Here is a 12445-nt window from a genome sequence, read left to right as displayed (position 1 = left end):
TCAGCAAAGTCAACCCCTATTGAAATGTGCAAAATTATTTTGTAAAATAGTGAACCCATTTTTATAAGAGACACTAACAGTTACTTGATAAATATTTTTTAAAGACCATTCAATGATGATAATCAAAATTGTTAATACTATTAATATGTATATCCTTCAGTATAACTGTACAATTGTGCTTCATAAAATGCTAAATATTTGATTAATAAGTATTAGAAATAACAATAATAAACAAACAATAAGATACAATTATATGAATAACTATTATATTAAACGCAATACAGATTTTGTTGTGAATGTGTATACTTTTCACCTTTTCCAGAATTGTTTTAAAGCAATAACATAGCTAGCTTAAAAAAAGTAATGTGTGTGTTATGAACCAGGTGATCAGTGAGCTGAGGAGGAGAAGGGACAAGATGGCGGATGTTACCTCAGACTCCAGGTCAAGGGGCAGGGGGCAGGGTTCAGGGGTCACTATCACAGATGGAGGAACTTTCTCGACGTCCTGAGGATAGAGATAATAAAGGCAAGGATTAAAACATAGTAGTTTCACTAAAACATACACTAACCTTCTGTACAATCTTCGAAAAAAAGGTGCTATCTAGTACCTAAAAGGGTTAATAATCTGTCCCCATAAGATAACCCTTTAAAGAACCCTTTTGGTTCCAGGAAGAACCCTTTTGAAACCAAAAAGGGTTCCACCTGGAACCCAAAAGGGTTCCCCTATGGGGACAGCCGAAGAACCCTATTGGAAGCCTTTTTTTCTAAGAGTGTAGCAAGGAGGGAGGTGAATGAGAGAGAAAGAAAGAGAAAGAGCACATTAAAGTCTCTTTATACATATTTAAGCAACAATGAAAGCCATTCATTTTTCCAGTAATACCATTAACACTGAGACCATATGGACCATGTCCTGCTTAGCCAGGAGTTACCACTACCACACACCACTCTGAGAGAAAGCAGGATGGTAATGCCACACACCCTGACCCCTTTCTGTAGAGACTGAAGGTGCAGTAGCCTACTGAGTCCTGTTATGTGTACTGCTAATGTGTGCTACTGAGTGTGAAGTTGACCAGGACCTGTAGAAATTGATATTCATTTTAAGACATTCTGCAGATAAATAAGAAGGTGGATATAATCGAAAGCAACACGCGTACAAACAGGTGCATGCACACCCATCAGTGGGGACACAGAGAGAATGCTAGGCCATGGCACCAGTGGGTGAGGTCAGGGTCTTTCCCATGTACAGATAAAAGAGAGAGGAGGAGAGGAGAGAGACAGCGGAAGAGCTGAACAACACTTTGGGTCACCTTGTCTGGCTGGAGATCAATGTCTGTTAGACTGGTGAGTGAGAGAGAGAAAAGAGAGAGAGAGAGAGAGAGAGAGAGAGAGAGAGAGAGAGAGAGAGAGAGAGGCTGCGTAGCCACTGCACAACATCAGAACCTGAGACGGAGCTGCATTTCCTGACAAAATGTGAAAAATATAAAATAATTAGAGAGTGTCATTTCCCCAAATTAGAAACCCTTATTCAAGGTTTCAAAGACCTCTCTGATGAGAGTAGGCTACCCGTCCTGTTGGGGGAGGACGCAGAGAGCTGTGGGTTGGCAGCGCACTACATTGCTGCCTGCCGTAAGATGAGGGACAGTGTCTGACAGACCAATCAACCTGCACATTATTTTTTTTATTTCACCTTTATTTAAGGAGGTAGGCTAGTTGAGAACAAGTTCTCATTTACAACTGCGTCCTGACCACGATAAAGCAAAGTGTCCTCCACTATTGCTATTGTTCAATGTATGGTTATTTTGACCCTTGGTTATTGTTGTTACTGTTGTCCCATTGAAAATTTTGATTCTTATTATTTTCATATTGTAAATATCCAAAGTGAGCTTTGGCAAAATGTACATTGTTACGTCATGCCAATAAAGCTAATTGAATTTAATTGAGAGAGAGAGACAGACAGACAGAGAGAGAGAGGAAGAGGGAGAGAGGACAGAGGAAGAGGGCGAGAGGAGAGAAGAGACGAGAGAGAGAAGAGAGAGAGGAGAGAAAAGTGAAGAGAGAGGAGAGAAGAAGAGAGAGAGAGAGAGAGAGAGAGAGAGAGAGAGAGAGAGAGAGAGAGAGAGAGAGAGAGAGAGAGAGAGAGAGAGAGAGAGACTGTGACTCCTGCATTCCTGGGCAGAGAGGTACATAAAGGCGGTTGATTTAAATCAGTGTCTGACTGCAGTAGAAGGGTAAATCACCTCACAGCTTCAATGAGCTGCAGGTAAAACACACAGGGGTCGGGCTCAGCTCCAACTCTACTCCACACACATGCATACAAACGCTTGCACACACACACACAGCAGACTCTCTGACCTGCAACTCAACAATCTGAAGGAATGTTTATCTGTGTTTCAGAAGACTGTGCTGCTAAATTAGAACTCTATCATAATTAGCATTCATCTGTTGCCCTTTAGTTAATTATATATTCTGATCAGGAGGGGTTTTCCAGCAGATTCAAATGTGAGTGAAAGGATGAGCACAGTACACTCTTAGAACAAAAGGTGCTATCTAGAACCTAAAAGGTTTTTTTGGCTGTTCCCATAGGAGAACCCTTTGAAGAACTAGTTTTGGTTCCAGGTAAAACCCTTTTCGGTTCCATGTAGAACCATTTCCACATAGGGTTCTACCTGAAACCAAAAAGGGTTCTCTCTGGAACCAAAAAGGGTTCTCCTTTGGGGACAGCTTTAGAACCCTTTTTTTCTAAGAGTGAACAGTACAGCATGAGATGGATTGGAGAGCACATATTGCTCAATTATATTGGAAATTCATATTTTACAACAAATGTGTATGTATCACATGTATGGGTGATTTGGGTTTAGATAGATCTTATACAACCCGACAGTTTCAAACATTCACAAACACCCTGACATATCTGTGGCTATCCAGGAGCGCAGTCTCACCAAGCCAGTCGGCAGAGAGAAGGCAATACGACCCTGTATAAATATACAGCTTCCTCACCCTGCAGCCCGCACCGCGACAGGAGGGGGGAAATGCTAAATTATTAGCTTTTCAAATAAATGACACATAACTCAGCCGAGAGAGAGAGAGAGAGAGAGAGAGAGAGAGAGAGACTCCTTCATTCCTAGGGCAGTGTGATGGACGCAGTACAGAGGTACATAAACGCGGTTGATTTAAATCACTTTAAATGTAAATGTTTATCGCAACGCACAGAGAGATGCAGATGGGGAGTGAGTGGAAGAGATTGAAATTGTTTCCTCTTTTGAATGTGAATACTATATGTGTTTAACCCTTTGTGGTGTCGTTGTAAGGGCAAGTCTGGGTGTGTATGTTTGTGTGTGTGTGTGGGGGGGTCCTATTACTTAATATTAATAATAACATAATTGGTTTAAACAAAAGCCGCTTTCATACTGCATACAGAAACAACTAGAGGTGGTTACAACCTTTGCTCTGTTGCTGAGTTTCTTAAAGGAAAACTCCACCCAAAAACTATCTGTTGGTATTTGTTTCATTAGTACATTGTTGACATAGCCCCAAAACACACAAATCATCCCCGTATGATGCATTTTGCGTCATATGACGTAAAAACACAGCATCATATGATGAAAAATGCATCATACGGGGATAATTTCTGTATTTTGAAAGTTACATTTCTTGAAAAATTGATTGCTGACAAGCAAAACATTTTGGGACTATGTCAACAATGTACTAATGAAACAAATACCAAAAGATCGTTCTTGGATGGATATAATATGCAAGCGGAGGAATTGAGGGCGTTTGGATGATCTCAGATTTCTTCCTAACAATGCATATATTGAATTAAATGCATTATAATAAAGGGAGAATGTAATCTGCTCATATAGATTGTCTACACTGAACACTCAATAGACAGACAGACTGGAGGAATGGATGCTTTGATAGACTCTCTCACCGCAAGGTCAAATAAAAGACGCAATGCTGGACATTGACTTCCTAGCACATCCACTTAGTCATACACACACACACACGCACGTGCACACAAGAACACACACACACTTCCTGTATCATACTGATGCTAAAATGTGTATTCTATTCTACTGAGCCATTTACTTTATGTTCATATTCTTATATTTTCTTATCTCTTATTGTTGTTGCACTGTTGTTGGATGGTGTATACCATGTGTATCCAGTGCATATGACAGTTCATACAACTAATACAACTTGAAACACACAATGCACACAGAGCCATTGTGCCATTAATAAAGGCATTAAAGTGAAGTACATCATGTTGATTGAAATGTCAATAAGAATGCATTTCAAAGTGATTTCCCATTGTTGACCTCAGAGAGAAAGTCCAATATTGTGACAGGAGACAACTGCATTATCTGTAATAACCTGATCATTGGACATAGTAGAAATGATCACAGCACACCAGTCAATATGCTGGGACAGAGAATGGAATTACACTTCATGCTGATTCAATTAATCCTAATATAATATCTGTAAGTGTGTGTGTGTGTGTGTGTGTGTGTGTGTGTGTGTGTGTGTGTGTGTGTGTGTGTGTGTGTGTGTGTGTGTGAACGGTACATCTGTTGTGATGCTGAGGTGTAAAGAGGTACTAGTGTCCTCTCTGTTCTGTTCTGCCCTGGCTGCTCTTACACAGGAAGTCATCCGGTAACACAGGTGTAAAGAGGAAGTAGTGTTGTGTCCTCTCTGTTCTATTCTGCCCTGGCTGCTCTTACACAGGAAGTGATCTGGTAACACAGGTGTAAAGAATCATGTTGTGTCCTCTCTGTTCTGTTCTGCCTTGGCTGCTCTTACACAGGAAGTGATCCAGTAACACAGCATCCCACCTCATACTGGTTCTGGCTCCCACACACACATAAGCAGCAAAGATATACACACACACACACACACACACACACACACACACACTTCAGTGGACAAACAAAACACAGACTCTGCAATAGGGGCTTAGCGCCAAGTTTGCACCAATACACAACCTGCCTTATTCCCATGGCCAAATTACAGAAATGTAATGAGTAAGAACACCGTAATGTGTAGAAATGTAGAAAAATAAATATGGTTTAAAATATGAAGTTCACCAAAATAGGATGAAAACTTGTTCATGATTAACATAGTTCTACTGAAAAATGCATCACACTGGCATTCCACACCAAATGTTTGAATGTATGATTTCATATGATTATTAACACAAGTAAGGTATATAGACTCAAGCTAATTTCCTGTACCTTGTGCTAGAGACAGAGCTCCACTCACACAGCAAACCCCACTAATTATATCTGCTTGTAGGAGTAAAGAGGTGCCATGAAATAAGTATGGTGTCTCCAGTTCCAGGTTAGAACACAAATGTAATTAAATAGCACACTGTATTGACTTAATCAGAAGGCAGGGCTATAAATGAATGGCACAGGACCACTAAAAGGCCCTCTCCCCTCTGCCTGAACGCTTCTCCGATTGTTTATCATCTCAAAGAAGCAAAAGGCCTCTCTCTCTGTCCCTCTCTCTCCCCCTCTCCCCCCCTCCCTCCATCCCTCTCTCTCTCTCCCTCCCTCCCTCAGTCAAAGGGGAAATAGTCCGTTCCGGCCGGGGGAGGACCATGATATCCCAGCCTGCACCTCTCTGTGCTCTGTGTATGAGCAGCACCTGGGGGTGGGGAACAGACTACGGACATCTTCCCTTAAAGTTGCAGAGGTATCAAAACTAGAGAGAGATGGGGGAGGTATCAAAGTTAGAGGACAAACAGACAGAGACAGTGAGCTACGATGCAGTACACACTTATCTCAGCCGTGCTGCTAACCCAGGATGTAAAGGGAAACCATCAGTTAACTGTTATCTGCTTAAATAGAATGAATTTGCTTTTTGAATATCTATTCCAAAGTGTTTCAAACTCATGCATGGTTAAAAAAGCTCACTCTCTTTAGCACCCTCATACACAACCTCACACGCACACACGCAAACGAGCACAGCGCAGTACGTAGGTGATCTCATGTGGAAATGCAGTCCATCTATGCCTCTCACTCTTTCCAAACCAGAATGTCTACAGATTAAGAAGTAATGATGCAATAAAAAGTGATAGCCAATAACAAAATTATTCAATGTCTCCATAGGTATTAGGTATGCTTCTGAGGAATGCATAGCCTTGCCTTCCTTTTAAGGCTCGCACATTCTGTTATAACATTATAGCATCTCCAATCCAACATTATATCTAGAATCGGATTCCTATATCACAACAAAGCATCCTTCACTCATGCTGCTCAACACACCCTCGTAAAACTGACCATCCTACCGATCCTCGACTTCGGTGATGTCATCTATAAAATAGCCTCCAACACTCTACTCAACAAACTGGATGCAGTCTATCACAGTGCCATCTGTTTTGTCACCAAAGCCCCATCCATATACTACCCACCATTGCGACCTGTACGCTCTCGTTGGTTGGCCCCCGCTTCATACTCGTCACCAAACCCACTGGCTCCAGGTCATCTACAAGTATTTGCTAGGTAAAGCCCCGCCTTATCTCACCTCACTGGTCACCATAGCAGCACCCACTCGTAGCACGCGCTCCAGCAGGTATCTCTCACTGGTCACCCCCAAGCCAATTCCTCCTTTGGTCGTCTTTCCTTCCAGTTCTCTGCTGCCACTGACTGGAACGAACTGCAAAAATCTCTGAAGCTGGAGACTCATATCTCCCTCACTAGCTTTAAGCACCAGCTGTCAGAGCAGCTCACAGATCACTGCACCTGTACATAGTCCATCTGTAAAAAGCCCATCTATGTACCTACTTCATCCCCATACTGTATTTATTTATTTATTTATCTTGCTCCTTTGCACCCCAGTATCTCTACTTGCACATTCATCTTCTGCACATCTACCATTCCAGTGTTTAATTGCTATATTGCAATTAATTCGCCACCGTGGCCTATTTATTGCCTTAACTTACCTCATTTTCACTCACTGTATATAGACTTTTTGTTTTCTTTTGTTCTACTGTATTATTGACTGTATGTTTTGTTTATTCCATGTGTAACTCTGTGTTGTTGTATGTGTCGAATTGCTATGCTTTATCTTGGCCAGGTCGCAGTTGCAAATGAGAACTTGTTCTCAACTAGCCTACCTGGTTAAATAAAGAAGAAATATATATATATTTTTTAAATAACCTAGTCTTCATACCAGTCAGAACTGTACGTATGATTATGCGAACCGGAATGTAACAACATTAGCAAGACGATAATGTTATTATCTATTATTATGCAGAAGAAAGGGATAGGTAAAAGAATCAAGCATTGCGGGTAAAAAGGGACGAAACAGACACAGCACACAAAGACTTGCACCACATGCTGGATTCTTCCATTTAAAAAACTGTCCCGCGTAGTTGTAACATTGTCAAAGTCATAACGAAAAATGTATTTTTTTCGTCTACTCATTTGATTAGCCTATTTCAGATTTCAAAATAGAACGAAGAAATTTGACAAGAATGATAATGAAATGAAACAACCATTTACAGGTTCACGATCTGACTTTCCCTGCATTAAAAATCTTCCCGACTCCAAAAATGTTCCTTTTTTTACACTGGACTAATAGCATATGTTCCACCATAAGCAAACAGTGAGCGATGTGTAGCCTAGTCGTTTAAAATGATTTCGGGGAAAAATATGCCATGTTGAACTTCGTTCTAGGCTACCCTCTGCCCATCAAGTAGCCGAATTCCCTTTCAATTGACCTTATGGTAAATATAGGGACCGTTTTTATTGAACTAAATACTAGGCTATATCTCCATGCCATTTTTAGAATTTAACTTTTGAGTTTAAGGGTTCAGGGTCGAGTTTTTCGACTGCTACGGAGCAAAGAACAAACGTTTGCTCTTAAATGAATGATGAACAAAATGGGATTGGGGACCTGTGTCCGGCGTCATGTGAATTGTGCAGAAAACAATCCGCATATGTAGCCTAGGCCTAATGTCTAAATAAACTGGAATATTTAGTTTGGACTGTTGTAATTCTCTTTAAGCAATTAAGCAACAGGTGAAATAAATCTTATTTCTGTACGACACAGCGGAAGAGCTAAATACGACACGTTATTATAGCGTCTTCAACACAACATAAAGTTACTGTATGCTTTTATAAGCAAGAAAACATTTTTTTGTTGCTTTAGGTCTATATTGTCCTCCTAAGATTTGTCTATAGCTTACAGCACAGCAGGGGGCAAAAGTGTATTGAGTTTACACGAAAGGTATAATACTAAAACACAGAAATTATAGGCCTATAGGCAATTCCCGAATGCTTTTATGAACTTAATTTTTTTTACCAAGAATTAGGACTAATTTGGCTTTATCCACAAGTGTAGCCTGTTAGGCAAGTAAACCCGGTGATAAAGTCAGCATAACAACAATTTAAACATGCATTAATAAAAATGAACATTAATGAAAGTTTAAGTTTCCATTCATAAACATTTATTGATGAATGGTGGGAATTTGGATATTCCAGTTTGAACACTGTGTTGTCCAAACAATGTTTAAGTCATTTCCTTAGACACCAGGACATCTTTTCAGAATATATCCATAGTTTACCATGATTACATTTTATATAGCAACATTAAAGTTATTGAATATCCCCTAAATATTTCCAACAATTCCTAACAGTCAACAGTTTTCCGATCGGTTTAGCCCCACGGGGTTTCGGGTAACATGCGTGCAATACAGTCCAACAACTCCTTCATTTTTCTGAGAATGACACATTTTCAGATGAAGAGATTTTCCCACCTCTTAATGGTGATTCGTCATAACACTTTTGATAAAGACACAAACCTGGTTTAAGAGTATGCATATAAGCCTATATCTGATTTGTCCTTTATGTCATTTCCTTCTTCGATACTTGTATCAAAGACAAGAAAAGAAGAAGGAAAATAATTTAGTGCATTTGGACAAAAATTATACAAAAGTATGCCTACATTTAATCTAAATAATCTTACAATATTAAAAAATAAAAAGCAACCTGTTGCGTAACAAAACCACATTGACTGAATATTCACTGAATTAAAATATGCCTTTTAAAATGATAAAGGAATCCACAGGAATCCAGAAGTAGGCTACAAAATGCCATCAGATGAACAGTGGGCTACACACCGCTACATGCACCACGGTGTAACACACCGCACTCCGTTCAAGAGAAGATAGAATTCCAAATGTCCTGTCTGTCTTTCTCCAGGCATAATCCGAGCCTGACAAGTGAAAGGTAATGCGTCAGCGGCTTTGTGTGTAGAGAATGAGGCTCAATGTCAGAAGGGACGGCGAGAGGTGAGGAGGGGATGAGAGGTGAGTTGAGTAGAGGAGACTGATGGAGGATGAAGTCCCTCACACTTTTTGGTCCCAAATCCCCCAAAAAGCGATGAGTCCATATAAATACATAACATGCGGTTGTCATCCAAGAAAACGTAACAAAAGTATTCCTGAAAGGACAGCAAATACCGCACATGACCTGCATGGTTGATTTAGGCTATATAACGTAGTCTCTATATTATGCCATAGGCCTACTGTTTGAATGCTCAAAACATGAAAAACATAGATTATATGAATATGGGGTAAATTATAGCCTACAAAGAAGACATTAAAACAAAATTAATATTTAAGAGTTACCTTTCAGTTAAATTTGACTAAATGTACTGTAGGCCTAAATTTAAGATTTAGGCCGATTGAGCACGTTTTGTACGCACAGATTATTAATGATCACTTGACACGTTTGAGGAAGATGCCCCACGAAACAAAATGCACACAAATGTTTTCTTTATCCTTTTTAAAATACAAAATAACGACGGCAAAACACAACGAATAAGATCTATACAGACTATTTCTAACAATGTAATCCAGTGATCAAACTCTAGTAGGCCAGTTTATAACACTTTTGTATTTACATGACAACCCTAATTTAACACGGAACATTTACCTAACCGCATTCTCATTAAATATCACCACAAAATGTGTAAAGAAAATGAAAAAATATGAATATGTGTCTTTGCTAATCCCCACCTTTACGCACGGAAATTTACGATCCTGACAAAATTAATAACCGTTCATTTTCCTCTTTTTTTTAAAAAATGACTATTTTCTAAACTGTGAAACTCACATGAAGAACTCTGGGGATGAGGGGGTGTTGTCACTGCCGGATCCGTTTTCTCGGAAGCCGTTGGTGATGAGCTTCTCGTACTTGTCCTTGTATGCGTCCCTCTCCCTGGCCAGCCGCGACATCTCCGCCTTGAGGTGGTCCACCTGCTGGACCAGCTGCGTCTTCTCGCCCTCCAGAACATGTCTCTGCTGGACCCGCTTGTAGCGGCATGACTGGGCATAGCCTCTGTTCTTTAGGGTCCTCCTCTTCTGTTTCAGCCGGATCACCTCCTCTTTGCTGACCCCGCGGAGGTGTCGGTTCAGCTCCCGTACTGACATGGTCACCAGCTGGTCGTCCGAAAACCGGTCGTCCAGGTCCAGGTGTCCCATGTGCTGGTGGCTGCCCGCCGAGCTAGCGTTGGACGGGACCCCGGTGGAGGGATGGTGTCCCCCGGCGTGGTGGTGATGGTGGTGGTGGTGGTGGGGACCTCCGTTCTGCGCTGCTGCTGCAGCGATAACAGCCGATACCACAGCGGCTGCTGAGCCCATCTCCTCCCCGGCCATGCCGCCTCCTGCCCCGGCCGACCCGGCAAACTGCTGCCCTCTAGCATAGCCATCGAAGGACTGGAGCTGGTGGCTGCTGCTGATCAGCGCCTCTACCGCGTCTTCGGGGCTGAAGCCCAGCGCTTCGGGATTCAGCTGCTGTTGGTAGCCGCTCATCCAGTAAAAATCCTCCAGGTGAGCCTTCTGCTCGCTCCCGGAGCCCGGGCTGGGCGCCGAAAAGCTTGGGGAAGGGGGAACCGAGCTGCAAGGCGTGCTCATCGGGGTGGAAGACAAGGATCCCCCGGTGATCAGACGGCTGCACTGGCTGATGCTGCGATCCGGCTCCACCGGCTCCTTTTTCACTTCAAACTTCATCAGATCGAAGTCATTAACATATTCCATGGCCAGGGGACTGGTGGGCAGGTCGGAGTTGCTCATTGCCAGTTCTGATGCCATCCTTTTACTGCTGCTGCTGACAGCAGTCCTCCAAACGGGTTGAGCAGCACCTGTCAAAGCGGGCTGCGGTGACACGCACTGAGCCAGCTTGATTTCTTTCTTTATTTTATTTTCTAAAAAATTTGGAAAAAAACAAGGGGTTTTCTAGCCTAATTGTGCTGCGCACGTTTTTGGTTTTTGAAATTGGATCTTTTTTCTCTCTCTCTTTAACGCAGTGTTTGCACAGACGCACTAGAGCAGCGCGTGCGTCGCTCTCTCGTTTCCGCCCTCTCCTTGTCTGCACGCGGTTCTGTGTGTTTCTAACATTTAACACTTCATGCCTTCTTTTAGGATTAGTGCGCGAAAGTGAAGGAGGTTCACGTGAGGTGTCACTGGCAAATTCGTGCCTTGAAGAGAATAATACAAAAAAAAACTCCACGCCAGGCTTGACGGAGAGAGATTAAAAAAAAGGGATCAACCCCCGCAGACGAGTTTAAATGCATTGCTGAGTTTTATAGGCGTCCTGACGTCAGGCTCAAATATGAAATGGTATTGGACTCACAGCCAATGGGCTATCTCGCTCTGAGGGACAATTAGCATAATATTAGATGATCCAATATTTTGGGAAAGGACCGAGCCTATCAGTTAACTCTCTCCCGACTAGAACTTAAAGACAGTAAAAACTAAATAAAGAAACACTACAATGCATAGCCTATTGGTTATAAGGATTTTCAACAGGTAGATGTTCATCTCGTTTCCTTCAATAAAGTTATCTATAAATACCTACATAGGCTATAAGCAACATAAAAAAGACAGTTAATTGTCTATTAGCTACCTTATCAATAGATTTACAGAAGTTTATGACACTATTGACGTTAATCAATCAAACTGTAGGCTATTTTTGTCAGCATAACAAAGATGTATAGGCTATACCTTTTAAACATTGGGGTTGTAAAACGAATATAAGATATCCAATTGCTTATAATACCTCGAAGGGTAGTGTTAGGTGGTAGTTAGTAGGCCCTAGGAATATTATGTTACGTGTAATTATTTAGAACTAATACGTCTTTCATTGTGGAACGATGTAGATACATTAACGTAAACACTTCGCTTAATCTTGGAACATTTACCAGTCAAATTGCACTCACTTCTCTCAGCCTATGCGTGTATGAAACCTAATTCAGAGCTATTTATACAGCTCTGGCCTTATGGACATGTTCAATTATGCGTTCTATGTTCAACTGATAGCCTACGTATTTTCTTTGACGATTTTCATATTCTCGGGTAGCAGTTCTTGGTCAGGGAAGTCATTTAAAGTACTGTACACTTGTGTTTTTGTCGATAGGGGTTGTGAAAGCATGGGTCCGGCCA

General features: G+C 41.5%; 1 protein-coding gene across 1 annotated transcript in view; it reads right to left on the bottom strand.

The window, feature by feature from the left end:
- Window positions 1-11596, bottom strand: part of LOC115152089 (transcription factor Maf-like) — a 47466-nt gene extending 35870 nt beyond the window's left edge. The window contains exons 1-2 of the mRNA XM_029696600.1: window positions 10119-11596; window positions 431-505 (exon numbers count right to left, since the gene is read on the bottom strand). Coding sequence (XP_029552460.1) covers window positions 478-505; window positions 10119-11095 — 1005 coding nt within the window. The 5' untranslated portion in view covers window positions 11096-11596 and the 3' untranslated portion in view covers window positions 431-477. The remainder of the gene's footprint in view (window positions 1-430; window positions 506-10118) is intronic.
- Window positions 11597-12445: the final 849 nt, after the last annotated feature.

This window comes from Salmo trutta, chromosome 17 (genome assembly GCF_901001165.1).
Source record: "Salmo trutta chromosome 17, fSalTru1.1, whole genome shotgun sequence".
In the NCBI taxonomy this organism is placed as follows: Eukaryota; Metazoa; Chordata; class Actinopteri; order Salmoniformes; family Salmonidae; genus Salmo; species Salmo trutta.
Note: the sequence above shows the minus strand (reverse complement) of the source record. Positions and strands in the feature narration are given on the sequence as shown.